Here is a 26,357-nt window from a genome sequence, read left to right as displayed (position 1 = left end):
GATATGTAGCCATATTCCATGGTTTTCTTGATAATGATTTTCGTTGTTATCAAGAAAACCATGGAAAATGGCTAGATATCAGCTCTTTTAATAGTTTTAATAATTAAACTCATATGACAAAGTAAAAGTCTCACATTCGTACCTTGAAATTCTGAACAATTGAGCTGCTATAAAAGACACGTTGCTCCATAATTCCTAGAAGTATCTCATATATTTGACTTTAGGACATCTCTCACTACGTGCTTACTTAAATTCAAACATTTTTCAAAGGTAAAAAGTCACACACTTCTACATTACTGTGAAATAGCTATTTATAAATAATTGAGGTGCTATAAAAAGTAATTGCTTCCTGACAATGACTGATATATTCCAGTTCAGGACATCTCTGACCACATACAAACCATTAAAAACAAGCATGTTTGTTGTAACAATTAACGTAAGTATGTGTAAAAATGACTCAACAAACTCTTTAACTGGGAACTGGCAGGGTGTCTGGTAAGAACTCAGTCAGAGCTGTCTGGTTTCACAACTCAGGATGTTTATTATGGTTATTGAGAGAGCTTCAGTATAATTTATAAATTACACAGGCCTTGGTGTATCTGTATACACAAAGTGTATGTTACTTTATATGCAAAAAGATAAGAATTTAGTACCAGAAACCAAGAAAAAAGTAGCTATTTCACAGTAAAAATGTTGTCCTGAATTTAAATTCAGCACTGTCTTGTCTTGTGACAATTATACAGCACATATATTTAATGCATGTCGTTGATAAATTTAATGGCAAGTTTTACAGGAAAAATAACAACCAGTAACAGCTTTCTGACAGCAGTTTACTATTGTTTTACACAAGTGCAAATATCACTGACAACATATGAGACTCTTATTATAATACATAGTTGATATTATTACAAATATCATTCTCACTGTAGACATCAGTGTCAGAAATTAAGGACCCAGAAAAACAATGGGGCAAAATTTACATTTTTTTCCAGATTCGGCCAATATCCTAATTCTACATTAATCCTTTAATTGTTTTCCATTAAATGTATTTAATTTCCGTCTCCAACACACACTCATACAAACAATGCAGTTATATATAAATATACTGGTAATATCAGTTGTGTGCTTTTTATTTATTTTGCACAAGATGGTGAATACTGTGTATGCATTTTAATAACAGCCACTTTATGCAATAATTACTTTTTTTTTTTTAGCATCTTCAACATTTTTGTAAATGCCCCATTTTTTAAGACAAGGGCTACAGTTGTCCCACAAATATTTTTTAAAAATTCCCACACTGGTTTACATAAATCCTCAGCATGCTATCACTGGACAAACATGCTTTAATTTAATATATATAATATTATATGATATAATACAGTTTGTACATATTAAACATGAAATGAAGGCCCCAATTGTAATGCTTTATAAAAGAGAAAAACATCTTTAAATGAATGTAATTTCTTAAGAGTTCAGCAAAGAATAAAAATAAAGTCCATTCATCAAAGGGATATACAGTTATCTCTGGTATAATCTCTGCGAGACATTGTTGACTCAATAAAGCAGCTGCTACACACACTGTTTAGCTATAAATAGTACACATTTGTATCAATAAAGAATACACAGAAGCACAACATGCTTTTATTTACACAAAATGTTGCCTTTTATGATCTCTGGTATAAGATTACAGTCATTCTTCACCTTCACTCCACAGATGTTTCAGTGGCAAACAGGATCAAAGACACAAAGACACTCACTGAAACCTTTGGTAAGATTAAACCACATTTCCTTTATACGTGGTTGATGGTTATCGCTTGGAATAGTTTTGGTTGCATTTCCCTCACCGGCCTTGTTCAAACATGTCCAAAGTGACGTAAACTGTCACTGGCGTAATCTTGTCTGGCTGTTTCACTGGAACCCGTTTGTATGGTTTACCAGCCCTGGAAGCAGGAGTTTCCACAGAGGTCTGACTCCGATACGGGCTCGACGGGCCGCTCTCTGGAGGAAGCAGCGCTGTGGAATCATCAGGAGATGACAGATGCTGAGTCTCTTCAGATCCCACTGGGTCTCTGTCCTGTTTGCCGCGCACTGGGGTCATGTCCTGGTCAACGTATTCCTCCATCTGCTCACTGCCTGGGTCAGTGTTATAGACTGTAGCTGTGGGAGAGGTGGACGTCCTCAGAGTCTCCTCTGAGTAAATCCTGTCGCAGGGGCTTTCAGAAGGGATGAACGACGGGATGGGACTCGCTCCCTGCGGACATTTTCATACAAAAATATACAGAAAGTCGATTATTAAGGAGATAAAACTTTAGTTAATGGCACAGACATTTCCAAAGAGCTCCTATAGCCTTTGACTTTAACATATATGGATGAAAATAGGTTCCATGACAAGACAGGACACTTTATGCTGATCCCATGCAGTTTAGTTGTGAACTACATGGAAAAAAATATTAGACCATTGAGTTCTTCAATTTCTTGTTTATTTTAATGCATGGTACAAGTAAAGTGTATGTTTGTTTGGACAAATATAATGATAACAACAAAAATAGCTCATAAGAGTTTAATTGCTGAATTTGAAAATTTGAATTCAGGACAACATTTCTACTGTGAAATAGTTACTTTTTCAAGTAATTTCAAGGTAAAAAAAAAAAATAAAATCTGGCACTAAATTCTAATCTTTTGCATATAAAGTAATGTAACCTTTGTGTAAACAGAAACACTATGGTCTGTGTAATTTAGTAATTATACTGAAGCTCTCTCAATAAAGATAAGAAAAGATCCTGAGTTGTGAAACCAGACAGCTCTGGCTGAGTTCTTACCGGGCACCCTGCCAGTTCCCAGTTAAAGAGTTTGTTGAGTCATTTTTTTTTACACCTGTTTGTTGTTACCATTGTTACCATAAACATGCTTGATTTCAATGGTTTGTATGTGGTTAGAGATGTCCTGAACTGGAATATATCAGTCACTGTCAGGAAGCAATTACTTTTTATGGCACCTCAATTATTCAGAAAATAGTACTATAAAAGTACAGTACTGTAGAAGTGTGTGACGTTTTACCTTGGAAAAATCAAGTTACTGCCAGGAATTAAGGAGCAGTGTGTCTTTTATAGCAGCTCAATTGTTCAGAATTTCAAGGTACAAATTTGAGACTTTTACTTTGAAATATCTCTAAATGTACAATGCTTGATTTTGTATCTGTACGGACAACTACTCTGAAATAAATAAATCTTTAGATTACAGTTTTTAAAAATCCATTTAATTTTTTTTTTGTTTACATTTTATTGTACAGTCATGGAAAAAAATATTAGACCACCCTTGTTTTCTTCAGTTTATTGTTCATTTTAATGCCTGATACAACTAAAGATACATTTTTTGGACAAATATAATGATAACAACAAAAATAGCTCATAGGAGTTTAGTTTAAGAGCTGATATCTAGCCATATTCCATGGTTTTCTTGATAATAACTAAACTCATTATCGAAAAAAAACATGGAAAATATCTAAATATCAGCTATTAAATTAAACTCTTATGAGCTATTTTTGTTGTTGCCATTATATTTGTCCAAACAAATGTACCTTTAGTTGTACCAGGCATTAAATGAACAAGAAAGCAAGGAGAAAACAAGGGTGGTCTAATAATATTTTTCCATGACTGTATATTTAAAATAAATCTTCAGGTTCATTTGTTGTTGTTTTTTACTTCTCCTAATATTATCTGCCTACAATTGAAATTAGGGCTGCGACTTATAATATTTTTCATTATTTTCTCAAAGAAATGATTGTTTTTTTTCTGTAAAATGTCAGTTTTATCTATCTCTTTAGTCTTTTATTGCATTACATTGCTATCATACATTCCTTTTCAGCCTTTCTAACTAATTTGTAATTATTATTTCTTGGTTTCACTATAAAAACTCTTGTTATAGCTCTTAAGCGTTTCTTTTTTTCATTTTTAGTTTTTTTAAAATATATTTATTTTATCATTTTTTATTGATTTTGTGCATTCATCTATAGTTTTTTAATTCTGTCATCTGTGAAGCTATGAATACAACTCCGCTATGAATACTGCGAGACCGCTCTCACAAATGTTTCTTAAATCAGCATCTCTAAATCTCTGGCAGCCAGTCCATTCCAGTGTTTGTTCGATTCCAACACAAGCCTCCTCATTCTACTTAATGTAAGTATAATCTTATTTCATGAGGAAGATTATAAAAACCACTCTTGTGATTAAAGATAGAGATTACCCCACCAATAATGATTTTTAAACTTTTCCTAAGTTAAAATATTAGTGTTGTTTAAAATGAATATGAACAGGTTTTCTTTGCATTATTCTGCATCTTTTTTTGTTATTTTGACCAGTTGTCACTTTCTGCCAAAAAATGCTCTAAATGGCAATATTTTAATTTCAAATTTGAGAGAAATCTTGTCTTAATAGAATGAAACAAAAACGTTCATTGATGGTCAAAGTCCTGGTTACAAACAGCTGAAATCCATTTGTACTTTTCAAGACTACCACCTGAATAAAGTAATACTTCCCGGAACACAAATAACCCAGAACTGAATCATCTCACCCCCTCAGCATCTGTCAAACAGAATTAATAACTCACCTCTTGATGACTCGACGGAGGCCACAGCGCCACGGAGCTGAGGCCGGGGTTCGGCACCGGCTTCTCCTTGAATTTCTTCCACCTAAAAAGCAGATTATTAATGTCATCAGGACACATTTTTTCATGATTTTGTGACGATGAATGTGGAGTTTATTCCTTGTTTGACCACAAAAATGCCTTTTATTCCTGCTGACATGGAAATGTTCTCATTTAACCCTCTGGAGTCCATCTATTTATTGAAAATACACCCTTTATTTATAGTAATAACTTTACTTATATATGTATATATATAACTTTATTTATATATGATATGTAGACAAGCTGAGAAAGCCAGTTGAAGGTGCAATCATAGGAGCTTTCACAGTGTGTCATTTATGTTTCTAGACCATTTTTAAATTGTGATTTTTTTTTCTACAATGAAAACTATTACTATTTTTAATTGATATTCAAATAGACTGTTTTGCAGTTTTATTATTTATTATTTTTTCTGCTGTTTTTGTTTCTATAAATGGTAAAAAAAAAAAAAAAAAAAAAAAAACATTTTTTTAAAATGGTACATTTCCATAGACACCTGTGTCTTTTGTTTGTATTTTCGGTTCCTGTCAGCTTTATAATTTGTTAATTAAAATAAAATGAAAAATCTGACTGATAGCCAAGTTTGTGTCGAGAAAAAGGAGCCATGCATGTGACGTAAGGACAGACTGAAAGATGCTAAACAGAGACAGAATGCATAGGAAGTTGACAAATTTGAACCAAAATCTCCTGGACTTCAGAGGTTTAAAATCAATCATGATCAAAGACTGAAACTTACCGGACTGCACAGCACAATCCCAGAGTTAACACGAGAAGTATAATGATGCTTCCACAGACGCTGACTGCTGTGATGAACCCCGGACCTGTCCAAGAAACAAAACATTAAGTTGCAGAAGTTTGCTGAGCACAAAATCCAGAACTCTGTGTAATGCATGCAGCATATCATTTCATAAAACGTTTTATTTGTTATTTTTAATTGCACAATAAATCAAGGACCAGAAACAAGTTGTGCAGGTGATAAAACCTAAAAGCTTTGTGAATAAAATCTCACCTAAATAAGAAGTAAATACAACAAATACAAAAAAAATGCAAATAAAAAAGTCATGTTATCCACAAAAATAAATACATAAACAAAGCATAAAAAATAATCACAAGTAAGCCAGAATAACCAAGCACATGTATTAAATAAGATGGGAGAGGCATTATTATTAATTATGTTCTCAGCTCCTAGTAACCACATAATAATGCAACAAGTTTATGACCTCCGGGTAACTCACTATATTGTTTTCGTGATTAATGTGAGTCATCGTGGTTGTGGTTGGGATCTAATTATTCAAAGCATGAGGCTGATAATGAATAACATATTTGACCATTTTTTGATCTAGAGAGAACTGTGGAAGAATGTTCAAACTTAATAAGATATGAAACAGAAAAAAACGCCATTATAATACAATATAAGAAGTTAATTTGCAGTTAAATCTTGTGATGTTTTTATTCTGTTTTTCTGATTTATTAACTATTGGGAACCCCAACATACAATTTCAGGCTGTTTTTTTACATTTTAATCACTGTAGCCTTGTAATTCATTTCTGCAATATATAAAATATATATGAAACAGAATCCTATGATATCAGTTCAATCATGGCTAGAAGGGGAAACAACTAAAAAATGTCTTTTGAGAAGTATAACACAGTTATAATAACATCAATCATATTTAAAAAAAATAATGCAAGTTGAATTCCTCTGATAAATAGGTTGGGTTGGGGTTGTTTTTTTTTAAGGAATTTACATATACAACACTTTTCCCACAAATGTCATGAATATTGAAAAATAAATTTGGTCTCTACATGCTATACATATTGAACTATTTGGATTTTTACAGCCTCTACTCACAACCTCTCCTGTCCTGTCCTCTCCTCTCAGCTCTGTGTAAACAAATTTTCAGTGAATATTTGTCTTGTGACCATTCATCTCAGCAGACTCAATCATTGCTTCACAGTGTCGCTGAGGAGCAGAATTTAATGTTTTAAACAGGATTTAGTTATTCCAAATGTTTTTATTTGATTTTTGGCAATGTTTTAATTGAGTTATGTAAAATAAAGTGACTTTTAAATCACAATTTTAAGCTTTGTTTCGGTTGCTTTTTCTAACTGTAACTTTCATAACCTATGATCTGATCAAAGACTGCCGAGTTCTAATTCAGACAATAATGCCTGTTTTCACAGTTTCTTTCTATGATAAAGTGTTTAATTTTGATGATCTTTCAAAGAAAACATACAAATTGTGATCAAATGTGTACATTTCCTATAGGTTCCTGTCAGATGGCTGAAGTGTTGCTTGTAGAACCAGGGGCTCAAATGTGTGTAAAATGTGTGTTTAAGCCCGTACAGAATACTCACCAAATCTTTCGGTTTGAAAGAGCGTAAGGATGCTCCTGCTGGTCCCAGTTAGCGCTGTGGCCTCCACATGGAAGCTGTACTTGGTGTATGGCTTCAGATCTTTTAGAGAGATCGAGTGCTCTGTGCCAGCTACAGTCTCATCTAGAAGCAATGACAGAAAAGGCCATAAGTGGAAATAAACATCTTCAACTCAAACTTTAACCCTCCTGTTATGTTTCAGATCAAATTGACTCTTTTCAAAGTTTAAAGATCTAAAAAAAAAAAAGAAAAAGAATATTTTTTCAGGATGAAACTTCTTCTGCTTGGCTTCATAAGTGTAATCAACATATAAAAGGAAAATGGTTCATTTCACATATTTGCAACCCCCTGAACAAAAGAGGTGTCTCATGTAAATTCATCAACATCACTCCATAACAAGAAGAACATTTAAAAATGTAAAAAAAAAAAAAAAAAAAAAAAAAAAAAGCAATGTCATATGAAACTATTGTATTTTATATGTAGGTATTTCCAATATACATAAAAAAAAGTTTTAATGTGCATTTTTTATGAAAAACGAGAATTATCCTCATTGAACCATGATCTGTGAGAGATAAAGAACACCACTACACTAAATATTGATTGAAATGGTTAGTAATGGAGTTAATAATAAATATAAACAATGTTTATTGGGATTTTTTGGTTTCTGGCACTTTTGGATAATTAAACATGCCCCGGGTCAAATTGACCCCTGAACATTATTACTGTTCCAAGGAAACAAACATAGCAGGAGGGTTAAACAAGGCTGAGTTGGACCTACTGAGGCTGAGCTTCTGTTCTTCCTCCATGTTGTAGAAAATGGTGAAGTTGACAACGACGCCGCTGCACGCCTCCTGTGACACGCTCCAGCTCACCAGGGCACTTTTGTCGTAAGAAACGTGGCTGGTAGTGACATTTCCCGGGTCTATAGGCATGAATTTTCAAAATCAGAGTGGTTAAATATTAAAAAATGTTAAATGTTAAAAAAACACAAAATCATCAGAATTGTGAAAAAAATCAAAAATCTGTACCTCCAAATCTGGAGCAGACCTGAAGGGCTCGTGTGCTATGACCTGTCTTATTCCCAAAGAGAGGAGTTACTGTGATGTTGTACGGCTTCTTATCCAGGAGGCCTGTAAGGAAGACAAGACAGCTCTGAAAATCTATTATAATAACACTGATAACATACAGAGGGAGGTAGCGGACAACCATAAGACCTCATTTCATAGACAATATGTACAGTAGTGAAAGGCAAAAGATCATTTTAAAGATAATTTTGCAAATCAAGAAACTATGGGCATATATATATATGATAATAGAACCTGGTAAAATATAATTTGTATTGTTTTTACTTGAATAATAGTCCTGACAAACTGTATTTCAATAGCACAAGGTGAGATTGAATTTATTTAACTGAAGCCTCCCTCTTCAAGAAAACCCAGAGGAAAAAAAAGAAGGTGAAAACTATCAAAAGGCCTCCTAAGTTATTAAAATAAGAGACTTTCTTGAAATGATGCTAATGTTCCTTAAAATAATGGGAATTTTATAAGATTATTTTGGGATAATGTGTTATTATTTTAAGAAAGTTTTTCTTTATATTGACCTACAAGACCTTTTTTCACCATGATGGCAGAAATGGGCTTCCATAAAAAAGAGCGATTGTTCAAATCTTTGACTTTTGCTCCATTCGTGCACATATATCATAATACTTTTTGCACTCATGTCACTTTGTAGCTCTATTTGATTTTAGCACATATTCTGTCGTGTATTATCTTTTTGTTTCTTACTTTGTAATTTTGTACTTTTTAACTTTCTCAAAGTCACCTGCTGCTTCGACAACCCAATTTCCCCTCTGGGATTTATAAAGTCTGTCTGTCTGTCTGTCTGTCTTTCTTACCTCCACACAGCCGTCCAATCATTGTAAAGTATGTGTGTGTAAAGTTACAGAAATGGTCTCCTCTACCCGACTTCTTGAAAAGTTGGCCCGTTCTCACTCTAACTTGTTACCTACCAACGCTTAGCAACCTTAATAACAACCTCTAACCTTAGACTGAACCGTTTCCTGTAACACGTCCCCTGACAAGTCCAAACCTGAAGTGTGTGCCTCAGTCAGTGGTTGAATGTAAGTACAGTTACTTTACTCAGGAACTGTACTTAAGTACAGTTACTTTACTCAGGTACTGTACTTAAGTACAATTTTGAGGTACGTGTACTTTACTTGAGTATTTCCATTTCATGTAACTAAAATTAAATAGCCACTTAAATCAGCCCTACCTGTACAAAATTAGAATTCTGCTTACATAAATGCACCAATACAAAGAAGAGGGTCCATTCTGCATAACGAGTACTTTTACTTTTGACACTTTCAGTACATTTTGATGCGGATTCTCTTTTAACTTTTACTTCAGTAAGCTTTGAATGCAGGACTTTTACTTGTAGTGGAGTAATTTCACAGTGTGGTATTAGTACTTTTACTTAAGTAAGGGATCTGAATACTTCTTCCACTACGTGCCGTGGGAATGAAAAAGGCCTTGAACGGGGCGGAGAGCGTTTGAAGCCAACCGAGAAGAAGGCAACACGTCCCTTGAGTCACCGTTCTTAAGAAATCCCACTTCTAAAAAGCAAAATGCATTTCCAGCAGGGCTTTTCAAAGCTGATGAATCCATTATTTGCCGCACCCAGACGATGAAAGATAAAATTGAACTGACGATCAAAGCTCGTAAATCGACATGATGATGACTCACTCCAGGAAACATCGTCAGTTACTGTAAAAACAACAACCCTCATCCTTTCATGAGGGTTTTCTCACCTACCAGACAGAGCTGCAGTTGTGTATTTGCTCTCCATCCAATCGTACTGATGTCCATCGTGGGTCCAGTCAATCATGTAACCACTGACAGGCTGGATTGGAGCTTTCCAGCTCACAAGAATGACGCCTTCTCGGGTCGAAGTCTGCATGTCGGTTATTTGCGGGAGGCCTGCCAATGAAATCAAGTGGAAGGAATCTTGATATCAAAACAATAACATGCATCAGGGCAAAGCACTGAAGCAATATGATCCACAAACAGCCATTAAAAATAAATCAATTGCATTAAAACTCACTCTCTCCAACAGCTGGAACATAAACAGACTCCTCCACAGACAGGGCATCACTATGGACCGCCAGATTTATTCTGTGTGCGTCCTGGTTCACATAACAAGTCGAACCGTCGCATAAAGTGTAATTTTTTCCCGTTGCTTGTTTGTTCAAGGGAGTCTGTTTAATAGTGTAATTGAATGTGTCTTGGCATGTTGAAGGAATCTCCTGCGTAGACAGTTTGGAGCATGCATTTTAGGAACGAGCAGAACTTGGAAATGAACGAGGTGAATTTTTAAGAGAAGCTTTCGTACCTTCCACAGGACGAGAACTTTTCTGACTCCGTTTTTCTCCGGTTCGGACACTTTTCTCCACAGATGCAGCCTCTCATCTTCTGTGAAAGAGTGAAAAGTTATTACACTGGAATACGCAGAAATTACAGAGCCCCCGAAGTGACATGAAAAAAAAAGAAGTGAAATCTCGACTTTAAAACTCAGGATCTCGACTTTAAAACTCATATCTGGACTTTAAAACTTGAGATCTCGACTTTAAAACTCAGGATCTCGACTTTAAAACTCGAGATCTTGACTTTAAAACTCAGGATCTCGACTTTAAAACTTGAGATCCCGACTTTAAAACTTGAGATCTCGACTTTGAAATGGAGATCTCTCTACGTACAATGTAAACTTTGAGGCTTAATAAGGCTGTTTTGGGGGAAGTGCCTGACACACGATACAAAGGGAATGAAAGTTCCGCGAAATGCAGCATAAACCAAATGTTTTACCATATTAGTTAACTACAAATGTCTGTAAAACATAATGGGACTGTGCATAGATGCTGACTTGGGTTAAACAGTGTAGATATAAGGTCTGATGGACTCATATGGTGAGAAACTGCATTCGACATGGTTACTTCATTTTCAACGTCGGATGGGTGACTGTGATCATGGTGTCTGCAGGCAGCGTAAACCTACCTAATGTGTATATGATGCACCTGGATGCAAGAAATGCCAATGTACAGGAGGTCTATTGGTTTTAACTGTAGCAGACTGCTGTTGTTTTCAGGTGATTTAAGGAGATAATGATGAAATCTAAAGTGCTGGTCAAAAGTTTGGACACACTTTTCTCATTCACCTTTGCCTACTGTATGTCATTATGTCACAATTATATTAAATAGCATTTACTTATTAATAAAAATGCTATAATCTACATTATTTTAACAGTTTATTGTTGCAAATGGTCACTCTTAAAGTTGGAATAAAATATCTTTCCATTAAATGATTGTGACAATGTCATTAATTATTGACAGATAAAGTGTATATCTTGTCAAAATTTTATTAATCAATGTAAATGAAACCACAATTAACAGAGGATTGTGTCTGAAAACAAAATTATTCCAATTTTATGGGCGACCGTGTGACCTGTGTAAATTAATCTGTTTTGTTGGGACTAAAGCCAGAAAATACTGCTGTTCAAATCCGCAACAGAAAGTTAAATAGTCTCGAGCTGATGGTAACGGCTGAGAACAATCAGAAGGTGACACTGTGATTTGTCATAGTTTTGTTTTTATATATCTAGGGATCTACCAGGAATTCAAGTCATAGTTGTGCAACACAAACCGGTACTTGTAGACTACTGTTAACTCACAACCTCTTATCACTTCTCTTGAGACATTTTACGTGTTTCTGCTGAAATGTGGGTCACTGAAATATATGAGATCATTATTCCCTCTCAGAGTCAAAAAGAATGTTTCTAAATAGAAATGTTGTGCAATTTCTGCACAAGTTTGCAAAGAAAGACTTTTGGTTTATATATTTGAAACAAAATTTGTGAATCAATGGACTAGATCACATATGACATCAGCAGCACAAATGATTATTATCTGCCATGTCCATTAAGTTGTTATTATGTTATCTTAAAATCACAGTCCTGCAGTGTAATACAATGATTGTTCCTCAACGTACGTCCACTATAAGTGCTGTTTTCTGCCATTGAAAGGCTCAGATTTGTATTACAAGCATATCAAATGTATTTTATCTATCCTGACAACACAGTATGAGCATGTTAAAGATGTTATGAATGTATGATCCTTCCTACAGGCTTTTACCCGTGTGCCTCGCTTTAGAAAAAAACAACCAGAAAAAAAACAATATATTAAAATTATTTTTAATGTTATTTTTAACGATATTCAGTCCTGATCAAATTTTCTTTTTTTTATTATTATTTTTTATATTATTTTCCCATTTAAATGGTAGCTTGTGTACTCTCACAATGTCACAAAAACACACAATAACTGAATAATTTTCTGTATACTGAAATTTTAATTTTTAGAATTTTAACCCTTTAAATGTCACTTAATCATTTACATAGTATCTATATATAAGATATAGATATAGTTTTTTATTTTTGTTTTTATTTATTTGTATTTTAAACCAGGGCTCTAGATTGAAAGCCTGCTTTTATAGAATGCATAATTTTATGCTGTAATGGCTGCAGGATTAAAAATTGCAGTTTTAATGGGTTTCAATGGGGACATTTAGCCTTATTATGGCAGCTGAGCCTTGATAAGGAACAAGGAAAAATACTAAAAAAATGCATCCTAAAACTAAATAAGAATGTTCTGATGCTGATGCAAGTCGATCTTACTTTTGAGTTTGGACAGAACCGTCTCCTCCTTGCTCCAGTCGCTCCAGGGGGCCTCCGTCAGAGCGCAGCGCACTGAGACCGTGTAGTTACTGCATGATTCAAATTTATAATAGGTCAGCTCCCCTTGAGTCCTTGGCCCGAGAGTCTTATTGAGTATCTGATGGGAAAAACAGGAAGTTTCGGCGGTTGGAAATATGCAGTCAAATTCTCACGAAGTCCAAGAAGGTCAAAAGCGGAACACATGATTTCATGGGCCTCTTACCTCTGTGGCGCTTTCGTTGAGAGTCTGGAACAGAAAGACAAAGACAAATTAAGTCAGAATCAAAAACAGCTGGACTAGCTGTAGCAATGGTGGACAGCAACCAAGATGTAATTTCTTTATTTTGTGTTCAAGATTGGTCTCAATTTTGTCGTCTTTTTCTACCAAAAAACTCCTGGATGGAAACGAGCATTCATTCACAAATTTTCTCTGCCCATTTTCTCAAATATCTCACTCAATATCTACTAGACCAGATGGGAAGAGGCCAGTTGAAGATCATATAAATGTAAATGCAATTTGACATGTTTAGATGATAATTTTCACCAATTGTATGCATTCATTGCTTGTATTTTTAGACACTTGTAATATTTATTTTGCAACTTTTCCTGAATGATACCTATTAAATTAAGGTTGATTGCCGTCTTGCCCCTTTAGTCTTTCCGCGTCCAAGTGGATCGGTGACCCCACACAGTGGATGGATTTTGCTTTTCTGGACACTTATACACATTTGATTGAATCACCAGATATCTTTAGGCTAAGTGTTGTCTGTAAATAACCAGAGACTGTGTAAAAGAAGTGGACGTAACCACGACAATGTCAAACATTGGTTTGTAGACTACTATGAATCTTTGAGTTTGACATGTTATCCTTTTTTTTATCCATATTTGGACATGTGTCAATCAAAAGGTAGACCTGCCCTAAAGCATAACCTCTTTATCGTCTATTTTTCTCTAAATGGGACCATCATTTACAAAATGAACATCATGCTGTATGGAAGAAGACTTGAAACAAACAATTAAGTCTGAAAACTTATTAGGAAAATGTTTACTGAGGTATTAAATCAAGCGAAAAGTCGGATTATTAGACTTCTACACAAGCAGACTTCTTTTTGCACCCAGTGGAGTCGTCCTCTACTGGCCACCAGAAAGAATGCATCACTTTTAAGACCGGGAGGCTATGTCCACCTCTTTTATAGAGTTGTTTCAAGGAAAAATACTTGCTGCATTTAGGTGATCGAAGAGCGACGTACCGTGCTGAATTTGACTTCACAGTGACACTCTTCTACGTGACGTGCCCGATCCCACTTGACCAGCAGATGATCAGAGGAGGCGTTTACATTACGTATCTTCGGAGGGATAATTTTCCCTGCGGGAATATGATTGTGACAAGATGTCAAAATGCAGAAATATTATGAAGAAATATAGATTTTCTATAATATTTACTTTATTTTCCATTTTGAATTGTGCATTTATAGTGGTGACAGAACAAATTAAGTATAGGGAAACAAAGAAAAACAGATTAAGAAGGTAAGCAAGGATCAAAGCATAAATTGTAAAGAAGGCAATTAAATTTACTTACATATGTGCTTTGGGTCAAATTCCTTAGGGTCGGAATCAACTTTCCAAGCATCATTTCTCACAGCTCTAATAGAAATATTCATATTGCTACCATCAGACGGATATATTGGACGATCAGATTTATCAATCTCTCTGGCTGTGCATGTTTTTGCAGTTGATTTGCAGATTTCCTTCTGAACAGGGTATAACTTAGAGGAACTGCTGAAAGAAATACATGTTTTATATTAAGTGCATGAACCAACAAGGCAAAGAATAATTCCTGCAAAAAAAGGAGGAAAATATGACACGCACTGCAGTACACTGTAATTTATTTCCAGTGAAGGATCAATGTGATGCTCCCAGCTGCAATTCAACGAGTCTGGAAGAAGTTCCCTTGACTGATCTTCGTTATGCAAGGTGCAGGATATTAATCTGGGTTTTGCTGTGGGAAAAAAAGGAAAGAAAGCATGGTTATATATTTCACAATATTAAAGGCATGCACACTGAGAATATAAGTTTGGCTTTGACTTTAATTAATTTAAACTATCCCACAGAAAGCAGTGTGTGACTCTCGCATCCAAAGGCTCTGAATTTTACCGTAAACAAAGGGTGTTCCACAAGGTTCAATACTGGGACCTGTCCTGTTCACTATTTTTATTAAAAACATTACATCCACGAAACAAACTATCAGGCCCATCTCTACACTGATGACACAGTTCTGTATTGCAACAATAACACTGCACATTCAGCCACTGAAACTCTCCAGCAAGCCTTCAACAAACTACAACATTCTCTTCTCAATCTCAAATGAGTTCTCAATTCAGACAAAACCAAATACATGATATTCTCAAGAGCCAGACATATTGCAGATGATGGTCTACATACTACGACTTTAACAGGACACAGCATTGAAAGGGTTTCACAATACAAATATCTGGGTGTCACGTTAGATCAAAATCTTACATTCAAATTTCATATTGACATACTTGCAAGTCAATTAAAACAAAAAATCGGATACTTATACAGAAACAAAACAAACCTCCCCGTTCTGTAGGAAACGGATCATTCAGGCTGTCTTTTTATCAGTTCTGGATTACTCTGATGTTATCTATAGACATGCTTCTGCCTCCACTCTCACCTCACTGGAATCTGTTTATCACCCTGCACTCTGATTCATCACTGGTGACAGTTACTCCACTCATCATTGCATTTCTATACAACAAGGTGGGATGGGCACCTTTATCTATGAGACGAGACATGCACTGGTTCCTTTTCATTTATAAAGTCTTGATAGGCGACATGCCACCATATCTCAGCACCTTATTAAACTGCTCACATAGTAATTATCCCACACACGTTAAGTGATTGCTTAATGCTCAATGTTTCCCAGACAAACACTGAATTGGGAAAACCTGCTTTCAGTTTCTCTGCTGCATCTACCTGGAACATCTTACAACATTCACTCAAACTCAACACAATCATAACTATGGGCCAGTTTAAAACTATGATAACCAATAACTCTGCCTTTCACTGTCACTGTTTAAGTGTTTTGTCTGTTGTTGTATTTTCTTCTTTGTGTTTTCTCTGTGCTCTCGACATCATTGTAAATGAGGGGTTGGCCTCAATGACTCCTTGAGAAATAAATAAAGGATAAATGAAAATGAAATGAAATGTATGAAGAATATATCTTACAGTACGTTCTGATTTTGGCGCCACCAACCACTTGGTGAGTATTTGCACTATGGCACTGCACTGTAGCAGTCTGGAGAGGGAGGCTCCTCAATGACAGCACCGTGAGGGAGGAGTTGATTGTTTTTGACAGGCTTTCATGCACAGGCTTGTTGTTCAGTGTCCAGTAGATTTTGCCGCGGACGCATGAAGTCCAGCACTCTAAATCGATGTCAGATCCCACTTCAATGAACTGATCTTTAGGGACAACGTTGCAGTTGTTCCCATGCGTGCCTGTGTTAGTCAGTGATTCAGAATGTAGATTAAATTCCAGTTTGGCATGTGAGGAAATATGCTTATTTGCTCTCTCGTCGAGAGGTAAATGAGAAGATTGATGCCGCTCTCGTGTCTGTTTGGCAAATATGCAGCCGGAGCTAGAAGGTGGTTAGCTTAGCTTAGCATAAAGACTGGAAACAGGGGGAAACAGCTAGCCAAAATCCACAAACCAGCAACTATTTAAGCTAGCTGTTTTCCTCCTGTTTCCAGTCTTTATACTAATCTAAGCTAACATGCTACTGGTTGAAGCTTCATATATAGAGTCCAGACATGAGAGTGGTATCACTTTTTTTTTCATCAAATGCTTGGCCAAACAGCTAGAGAGCATGTAATAACAATAATAATCATAATCATAACAACAACAACAACAACAATAATAATAATAATAACAACAACAACAATAATAATAATAATAACAATACATGCAGCAAAAAGTGCTTTACAATTACATGACATATCACATAAAAAGAACATAAAAATGGGGAGAATATGGTGCAAGATAAATAACACTGGGTAATAATAGTGAAATTAAAATGAAAAAAAAAAGATAAAATATATAAATACATAAATGCATAACTTAAAATGGAAAATAAAACCCACCGATGATGATAATAACAACAATAACAGTAAAGTTAAAAATTTTAAAATCAGTACTCATATTTTCTGCATCAGTCATGCAGATTTGATATTTCCCAAAATGCTGAACTTTTCTTTAATATTTAATATGTCACATTAACTGATGATGTGATGATTCACAGCTAACAAGGCAACTCCACTCTCCACACTATTGTTGCATTTTTATTTATTATTTAACTTAATTGACCTTGTTTCCGTGAAATATAGAGATTTCTTATATTACACACACACACACACACACACACACACACACACACACACACACACACTCAAACAGCACAGCACAGCAAAAGTCTTGGTTAGAGGCTCTCAGTGTTTTCTTTCAAAACTTCAAAAAATCTTCACCTCATACTTAAAGTGATAAATTCTGTAAATCTCTACTGTATGTGTTCATATGTTATTCTACCAATAGGGATTGATACATTACATTGCTTTGTGACCTTTGTCCCCCGGATAAAATAACTAACTGAGGGACTTAGGCAACATTATAACAGAAAAATATTACAAATACTGCAGAATTTACCAAATAAACATCATGCTATATTAAAGAAGACTAGAAACGACTATTTGAGACCATAATTCATTATGAAAATGAGAACCGGGGTAATCAATCAAGTGAGAAGTCAGGTCGTTAGAAATATACAATTGGACTACTTTTTTCAACTAGTGTAGTTGCCCCCTGCTGGTCATTAGAAAGAATGCAGGTGCTTCACTGTTCAGACCCAGAGGCTATCCAACTTTAGACGACACTGAAGTTTGATTTATGTGAATGTACTAGTCAGTGACGATTTGAGCCAAAGCTTCTCTTACAGTTAAACAAGAAGAAACCCATTGCTGGGAAAAATCCAAATCAAGCAGAACAGAGCCTTGAACAACAGACAGCTCTTCAAGACAGACAGCTTGAACTAAGAAAGACCCAACTGTCATATTTTTCCTTCAAGCCAAAACATGTTTGTGGTTCTAGCATCAGGAGCATATGAATCACAAAGCTCTCTTCCATGACTTGTTTTATAATATGAATAATAAAGCACACCACAGCGTTGTCCGCTGCCCGCTCTCATGTTCATCCCCTAGAGTGGAAATACATGAGATCATTCTGGGTAATGCAGGAAATGTATGAAGTTTTGTTTTGATGCTGCAAAGAGCTTTCACTCCCCTGAGCACACTTTAGTGAGTTACTGAGGGTGGTATGAGAGCTTTCATTAGAACAAAAAAGTATCCTGTTTAAGATATGTTCTACTAGAAGAACACCACGGTTTGTCTTGGGGATGCACTGATCCCAAACGCTGGATCGGCCTCATAAAGCAAATCAGGGATGGCTTGACCGATTTACTTTTTATAAAGTTTCTTTGTTAATGTGATGAAATTCAGTAGCCTGGTATCACCAGACTAATTCACAAATGCATATTAGGCTGAAATCCCCAAACATAGACCATATAATAAAAGTAGTAAACGTGACATCACCCATTGGTTTTGGAGCTTTGACTTCAGTATTTGGCCGTTGCCTTCTTGGTTTATGCCTGTCACCATATTGTGTTTATTGCAACCGGTACTTGTGCAGGACACATTGGAAAGTGTTTAAAACTAGCCATGTTTCCATTTAAATCCAAGTGAATTTTGAAGCAAAATTTTGAAATGTTGCATTAAAGAAAATGCAAATTAAGGACGTTTCAATCAACTGGTTTAGAGCGAATAAACAAAGCTGCATGAACGTATTTTGGTCAGAAGATGGTCACTGTAGGCTAATCCGTCAGTAAACAGTAGAAGAAGTAAAGGAGAAAATGGAGAGAGGTCTTCAGGAATTGGATTCAATTGGACAACTTCTAATTGTTCTTTAATGTCAGCTCGGAAATAGCTGATTGTTTTATTTTCACTATGTCAGAAGTTATTCAGAAAAATCGATTCCATCTTCCGTTTAGCATTAGCCTGGCTTACGCCAGACTATATCACAAATGAGATATAGTCTGGAGACCACCTATTCATTTTTCCATAGAGGAGGCGTGGTTTACAATCATCCAGAGCCGTTAATTGGCCGCTACGAATGTCTATCATAAATGTCTGTATGTAGCTCATAGCCAATCGTATCAAATTGTATCAAACAGATGACGTATGTAGATCGACTTCTTCGCGTCTGCTGCAGCCATGTTGGATCCATAAGCAAACTACAAGCTTCCTTCTGTTGAATAGCTTGCGTCATCGTCTTACCGTCCATCCCCGTTCTGTGATTGGATACCAAAAGCAGGGCTAAGAATCGGCCAGTTCGAAACAAAATCGAGCGCGCAAGGCAGCATGGATATACCCAGGCTCGTTTAGTACATTAAGTATTTTTAGAGAAAGACAAAAACCATCTCAAACATGCATTTCAAATGTGCATTTTCAAAAGTTTCATCTAATTTTGGTGTTTCCATCAAGTTTTTCTCATGCAAATCTTCAAAATGTGCATAGAAACTCATTGATGGAAACAGTCCAGACAGACTCTCAGCTGAGAGACGTCAATGGTGGTTTGTGTCTTTCTGTTTCCAAATACTCTGCAAACTGACACAACATCCTCACCAACATCCGTCCAGTTCATTTTTTTTTTTATCCTATAGACCAATCAGTTCACTTTTGGCTGCATATTTCCTTCCAGTCTTATTTTCAATATTACAAACAGATCTGGCAACAATTAGCTGCTTGAAAAAATATCCAAATCTACATGCATACTTTTAAAAAAAAACATGAAATAGTTGGTTAATTGGTCATAAAACCTTAATGACTCAAAACTTCCTGTTGCTGCGTCAAAAATGGTTGCAGGTGGCAAACTTTTCAAGCAGCTACGGGAAGACTTCAGTTTCCATTAAGTTTGAGTTAGCAGCACAAAAGGCATTATTATAGCTCCAACAGCAAAGAAGAGCCGATTTGAAACCATGAAGCCTCCATCAGAGCCGGAATAGAGGCTCCTGCCAGTAGTACATTACGTAGAAGAGCATCCGTCTTTCGGGAACACTTGCAGCTGTTATGAATCTGTATTTCCAGAATCATTAAAGACTCTTCCAGCAGAAAACATTTGGGGGATAAAATAAGTTATCTGGAAAGCTGCATAACCATTACATATCCTTTCCCTTCTTCTTGTACGACATAAGAAAATAATAAATGCCTTATTCTGTATGAAAATAGAACACAGACACTTGTATAAGTTTGGCAAAACCAAAATTATTATCAAGAAAACCATGGAAAATGTCTAGATATCAGCTCTTTAATTAAACTCCTATGAGCTATTTTTGTTGTTATCATTAAATTTGTCCAAACAAATGTACCTTCAGTTGTACCAGGCATTAAATGAACAGGAAAGCAAGGAGAAAACAAGGGTGGTCTAATAATTTATATTATTATATATTTCTATATGACTGTATATGCTGCAGAAATATAGAAAGATATGTAGAAATAGCTCTCAGGGTACCAAGAATGGTGAAAAATCAGTGCACAATCCACATAAGAAATGTCTATTTGTCATCCCAGCTCAAAAAATGACAATATCGGCCACCATATCGATTATCGACAAATTTTGCCTTCTAAAATCAATATCACTTCGGTCTCTAAAAATCCCATATCGGTCGGGCTCTAGTGAAATCACCTCTCTGAGGACAAACTTTGCAGAAATACAAGTATATACAGTCAAGGTTAGACATTTTAGGAGACATACATTTTTAATTGAGAGGGACTTGAATGCTTCTTACATGTATATTAAAGCTCTCTGGTGTCACGACTGCAAATTCAGCATGTGACTAACAGGTAGAGACAGGATGAAAAAGAGGCTCCTTGTACAGTGATATGTCCTGGGGTATTACTCTTAGATCGCTATGTATGACATTACAGCAGTAACATGTTGAACCCTCTGCGTCAGAAAAATTCCACTGATGCTGCTCTGACTCTACCACTGAAGCAATGGCAGCGTTTTAAAATCCTCTCACACACACGTTTACTGTTGTCATAGCACATGTCAAGCATCTTCTGTCTTATCTCAAAGCACTCTTGCACAACTTGGCCAAAGTCCAGTTTAAATATATTAATTATGGAGCCTTCAATCACCCACATCTGGTTGGCTGCAACTTTCTGTGTGTTTGCACGCATAGTTCTCCTCCAGCTGGTGAGGCTCCTGGCCTTCATTTGGAATTTAAAGTCCATAACAAAGACAGGTATTCAAATGAAAGAGCAAATTCTGCTTCCAGTGAATTGTTTTTTCCCCTTGAGGGCACCAGGTGAGATCATAGTTATTGTTTAAATGTTATATTATATTTATATATATTAACTGCTGCATTATTTATATTTTAAAGTCTAATGATAAGTTTTAACTTTGGTTATTTTATTTTTTAATATATATTATTGTTCATTTTTGTATATTGTTTCTACTGTTTATAATTGTATATATTTTTTGATTTTTTTTATTATATATTTTTTTTATTCTTCATACATGGTCGACCATAAAGTTGGAATCATTTTGTTTTCAGATACAATACTCTTGTTGTTATTGTGGTTTCATTTTCATTGTGATATGTTTGGAATAGATTTATTAATACAGTTTTGAGAAGATATAGACTTTATCTGTCAATAATAAAGCACATTGTCACAATCATTTCATGGAAAAAGGTAAAAAAAATATATAGTATTCTTTTTTTTTTTAGTTGAGGTCAACAGGTGAGATCATAGCTGTTGTTTTAATGTTATAATATATGTATATATATTATTATTATTTATATGTTGGATTCTAATCAGATGTTTTTACTGTGGTCATTTTATTTATTTTTTAAGACATATTATTGTTAATTTGGGATATTGTTTCTACTGTTTATAATTGTAGATTTTTTTGTATGATTACTTTTTCTATTCTTCATACACGGTTGCACATAAAGTTGGCATAATTTTGCTTTCAGAAACAATCCTCTGTTAATTGTGGTTCAATTTTCATCATTTGTTTACATGTTTGGAAGAGATTGATTAATAAAGTTTTGAGAAGATATATACTTTATATGTCAAGAATAAATCACATTGTCACAATCATTTCATTGAAAGTGGTAAAAAATATTTTATTCCAACTTTTTGGGCTACCGTGTGTTTTCTATATCAGCTGGGGTTTGTTTTTTTTCTAAAATAGCAGAGTCGGCCCTCCCTGCTGCCTCGGGCTCTAAAATCTTTTGCTGAAAATGGCAGAGGGTGTGACCTGGCAACCCTATGCATTTAATGAATTGTTACTTGTGAAATGCAGTCAGTCAGCTGTACTTTGGATGTTTAATTAGTGGTCAAAGAACTGTGGCACATTGTGTTGACAGAGGTACAAATAAGGGTCACAATTGCATTCAGTAGCTGCGGTTCTATTAATACTTTATTGGCCATTTACAGGGCAAGGCTCAGTTCCAGTAGTTTTATCATCATGGATTCAAAGTGACTCCTCTCCCGCTACAGCTGGAACTGATAATTGTCTTTTAACTGAAGTGAAGTCACTCTAAGGGGGCAATTTATTCACTTGGCTGTGCATACGATCCATAAAGCTTTTAGACAAATAAACTCTTTTCACTTTCAGCCTGTGTGTTTCTTATTTGGATGAGAACGGCCTGAGAGAAAACCACTGCAGCTACAATTGGCATCCATCATTTTTTTATATACTCAGGAGAATAATCTGACTCTCATAGATTTCACAAGGCTCCTTTGACTTTGTTTCAAACATGTGGTCTTTGAAAGTAAAAAAAAAAAAAACCAATAGAAGGACCAAAAGAAGTGCTCAGATATTTCATGAAGTAAGAAAAGAAAAAAACAAACATGTAAAATGACTCCGTTGCAAGTAAAATTCCTGCAATCAATTAATAAATCAAAAACATACAAAACTATTGGAATATAACTAAATTTACAGCATGAAAAATAGTCATTGTGCAGAATAAAATATATTATTATATTACTGATGCAGATGTGTAAACATCTGTTGCAGCTGGTAAAGGGGGTTAATTTCAACAAATGTATATACTGTCTTGTTGCTTTATCTATAGAACATATAATTAATTAGTCAATTCCATTTTGCATTAAAAATTTGAAACTGCTGAATCACCATTGCTGTCAAATTAATTTAGTGGTAGTAAAAACTACAACAATTTCTGCAGAATTGTCAAAGTATAAGTTTTTTAACAAGTTATTTTCAGCCACTGGCGACTAATATCTGGTAGTTTTCTAGACGCCTAAAACAATTAGTAATCTCTGAGCCTTACCTGTGTTAATATAATAAAGACATTCAATAATCTTTGAATTTTATACAAATATTTGTCAAAAAAGTGCAAATTATATACTCTTAAATAGGAATTATCACATGGAAAGTAAAAATAAATATAAATAGTATGGATTTTATTGCACCTGATGATGTAAATGAACAGTTCTGAGACTAAAACACAACATGAACTGTAAATAATAATACTTTTAACAAAAATGCTGATTGCTTGAAAGGAATATTATATAATTCTAGTTAAGGGGAAACACATTTGAGAAGGGGTAATAATTTATCTTAAATATATATTGCCATGAAACTTATTAAGACTTTTTTTTGCAATTGCAAGCTTTCTGAAAATGTTGTACTGACATGCAAATTAGGCATTATCTAATGCAAACTTCTGGTACATTTAGCAGAAATCCACATACACAAACAGACAAATTGTATTAAAATAAACACCTAAATGTGTATTTTGGATGTTTTCTTAGTGTGAAAGAAGTCATTTTATGAAAGCAAATCAGCCCCAAAAATGTCAAAGTTAACCATTGCATTAAAATGTGTTTTTGCATGCAGTGTCTTAAATTAAAATACAGGTTGTTTTTTTAACAATTCCTATAAACCTCGTTAACGATTCTTTTATGAAACCAAAACAAAACAAGCACTTCCCATAAATCCCAGAACTGTCAGTTGCTCTGCATTTTAATATCACGCTTCTATAACTTCTATAAAAGATATAAGATAATGAAAGACTTTTACTCACCGATACTGTCACAAATGGAGAGGAGGATCGGTGCCAGAATTAACAGGGATAGAAAGAAATACATTTCTTTTATCCCATTACAACAAATAAAAAGAGAAATCGCCTCTGAAGTACTTTTAGAGCTCTGGCACAGTCACTTGCGCATGATAAAATAATCAAAAATCGACTTTAGTAAACCTGTAAAACAGACTGTATTTTCTCTCTAACTGTGTGTTCCAGACAGCAAGTAACAGGAACTGAAGAAAGCCCTGAAATAAACGTACGGGAGGTATTACCCAACTGGAAACAGCGTGAGATAAGAGGAAGTGAACAGCAGCCCGTCTCTCTCTCTCTCTCTCTCTCTCTCTCTCTCTCTGTCAGTGTGTTAACTTTGTATCTGATATTCCCTCAGTAACGTGTTCAGACAACGAGCCTCCCCGCTATAAATACACTGCAGTGACTCAGTGATGATTCACAGAAAATTACATTAATGATCTGGAAGTAAGTGAGTAAGTAAGTAATTGTAGTGTAGTTATCATCACACTGGAAGGTAATTAAATTCAATTAAATATTATTTAATTGAATTTAATTCAATATTTTTTAATTAAGATAGATAGATAGATAGATAGATAGATAGATAGATAGATAGATAGATAGATAGATAAGTTGGTAGGTAAGGTACAGTGGCAAGATGATGGTAACTGTACTGATGACATGATGGTAATAATGTTGTTGTGACTAGATAGTATATAATGATAGTACAGTATATAATAATAAAAATAATATATATATATATACATATATATATATATATATATATATATATATATATATATATATATATATATATATATATATATACATATACACACACACATATATATATCCTCTCACAAAAATATGATAATATTAAATAAAATATATGATATCCAACTTGTTTAGAGTTCATAGATAGATAAAATAAAATAAAATACTTGATTGTGCTCCTTGTAGCAATTATCTGATTATACTGACAGATATAGACGAGATAGAGATAATGATGACTGGCCCATAGGACATAATACTGAGTCTATTAAGGAGTTCTACAGAACAGATATTGCTTAATGCATTATAATAGCCATTTAGAAAATGAGAGGAAGCTCTCAAATATTAAGTTCAGGCAAAATTGAATAATTAAAATCATTGTCTGCAATGTAAATGCACAATAATGAGACTATGTCATGATTGAAAGTATGATTTGATCTCTTAGCTATAATGATCAAGTTTATGCCACATTTTTGCAAAAGATTCATGATGAGAAAAGGTCAATTTTCACCCAAAAGGTTTGAGTGATTTTGAAAAATGTCTTCAGATGTGTGCTTAAGCTCAGAGAACACTTCTAGGATAGCAAATTAAAAGTTTAAGCTGCAGTTACAAATGGTTTAAATATGAAATTGTAAAAATATCATACAATTTAGGACAAACATCACAAAAAATACACACAAGCAAAATTTAGATTGAGTGACACATATACAAATATGTAAAGCCACAGAAGAGGAAGAGTCAACAAACTCATGCCACATTCTCACGCTCCAATAACCCTGAGTTAACCTAATTAATAAAGACTGAAGTTACTTTCTGTTTTAGCATTTAGGATGCAGACCAGATAATACCTCAAAAACTGCCAGTCTTTCTTGTTTAGAGGTAATAGTTTGTATTAACTGAGTAGATTAATGTACTAACTCAAATTGAAAAACAACACCAGTATTTGAATGTGGCATGAAGGAGATATCCAGCAACCAATATGCCACTGGATGTAGTACAACCTAAATTTCTGAAAGTTTCAAAAGTTCCTTTTTTCCAATTACAACTTGTTGAGAGCAAAATAGCTCATTAAACCCCCTTGCTGCCCAATTTGTGTTCATTCAGTGCCACCTTGTGGTCAGTGTACATAATTTACAAAAGGGTAAACTAGACTGGAATGGACTACATTTCTGGGTAGAAAAATAGTAATTGTAGTGAGTTTACTTTGAAACCTTGATTCCCCTTAAACAGATCAAGCAAAGTTGTTGTTTTTATTGTTTGTATACTTTTTTGTATCTCTATCCTGTATAACCTAAATGTAAAAGTAAAGCAAAAACAGATGTATTAATAGTGTTGTTGTTAGATAATAATAATAATAATAATAATAATAATAATAATAATAATAATAAGGTAGAGAATCATACGTTTAAAAATAAAAATAATTGTTTTTAGATCTGCATAAAGTTTTGAAACAGGTGTAACACTGCATTTCGTATACCATGTAATATAGTTCGGTTACGAAAATACCCCGGAAGTACAATCCGAAACTCGGTAGCAAAGCAGCTAACGTTGGTAGCTGAGTTAGCCTGCTAGCATT

The 26,357-nt window shown here is 34.7% G+C and overlaps 1 protein-coding gene across 1 annotated transcript; it reads right to left on the bottom strand.

The window, feature by feature from the left end:
* Positions 1-539: 539 nt before the first annotated feature.
* Positions 540-24,231, bottom strand: LOC131990656 (interleukin-31 receptor subunit alpha-like). Its single transcript, XM_059355738.1, has 16 exons — positions 23,999-24,231; positions 16,062-16,331; positions 14,682-14,811; positions 14,392-14,588; positions 14,063-14,178; positions 13,036-13,059; positions 12,774-12,930; positions 10,443-10,522; positions 10,155-10,356; positions 9,866-10,030; positions 8,084-8,185; positions 7,834-7,977; positions 7,038-7,178; positions 5,417-5,501; positions 4,606-4,687; positions 540-2,251 (listed from the first exon to the last, which is right to left on the bottom strand). Exons 1-16 carry the CDS (start codon positions 24,060-24,062, stop codon positions 1,841-1,843), a joined length of 2,370 nt encoding a protein of 789 aa, XP_059211721.1. The 5' UTR covers positions 24,063-24,231; the 3' UTR covers positions 540-1,840.
* Positions 24,232-26,357: the final 2,126 nt, after the last annotated feature.

The sequence above is a fragment of the Centropristis striata genome, chromosome 18, assembly GCF_030273125.1.
Source record: "Centropristis striata isolate RG_2023a ecotype Rhode Island chromosome 18, C.striata_1.0, whole genome shotgun sequence".
NCBI classification, from domain to species: Eukaryota; Metazoa; Chordata; class Actinopteri; order Perciformes; family Serranidae; genus Centropristis; species Centropristis striata.
This window is presented reverse-complemented; position numbering and strand designations above follow the sequence as displayed.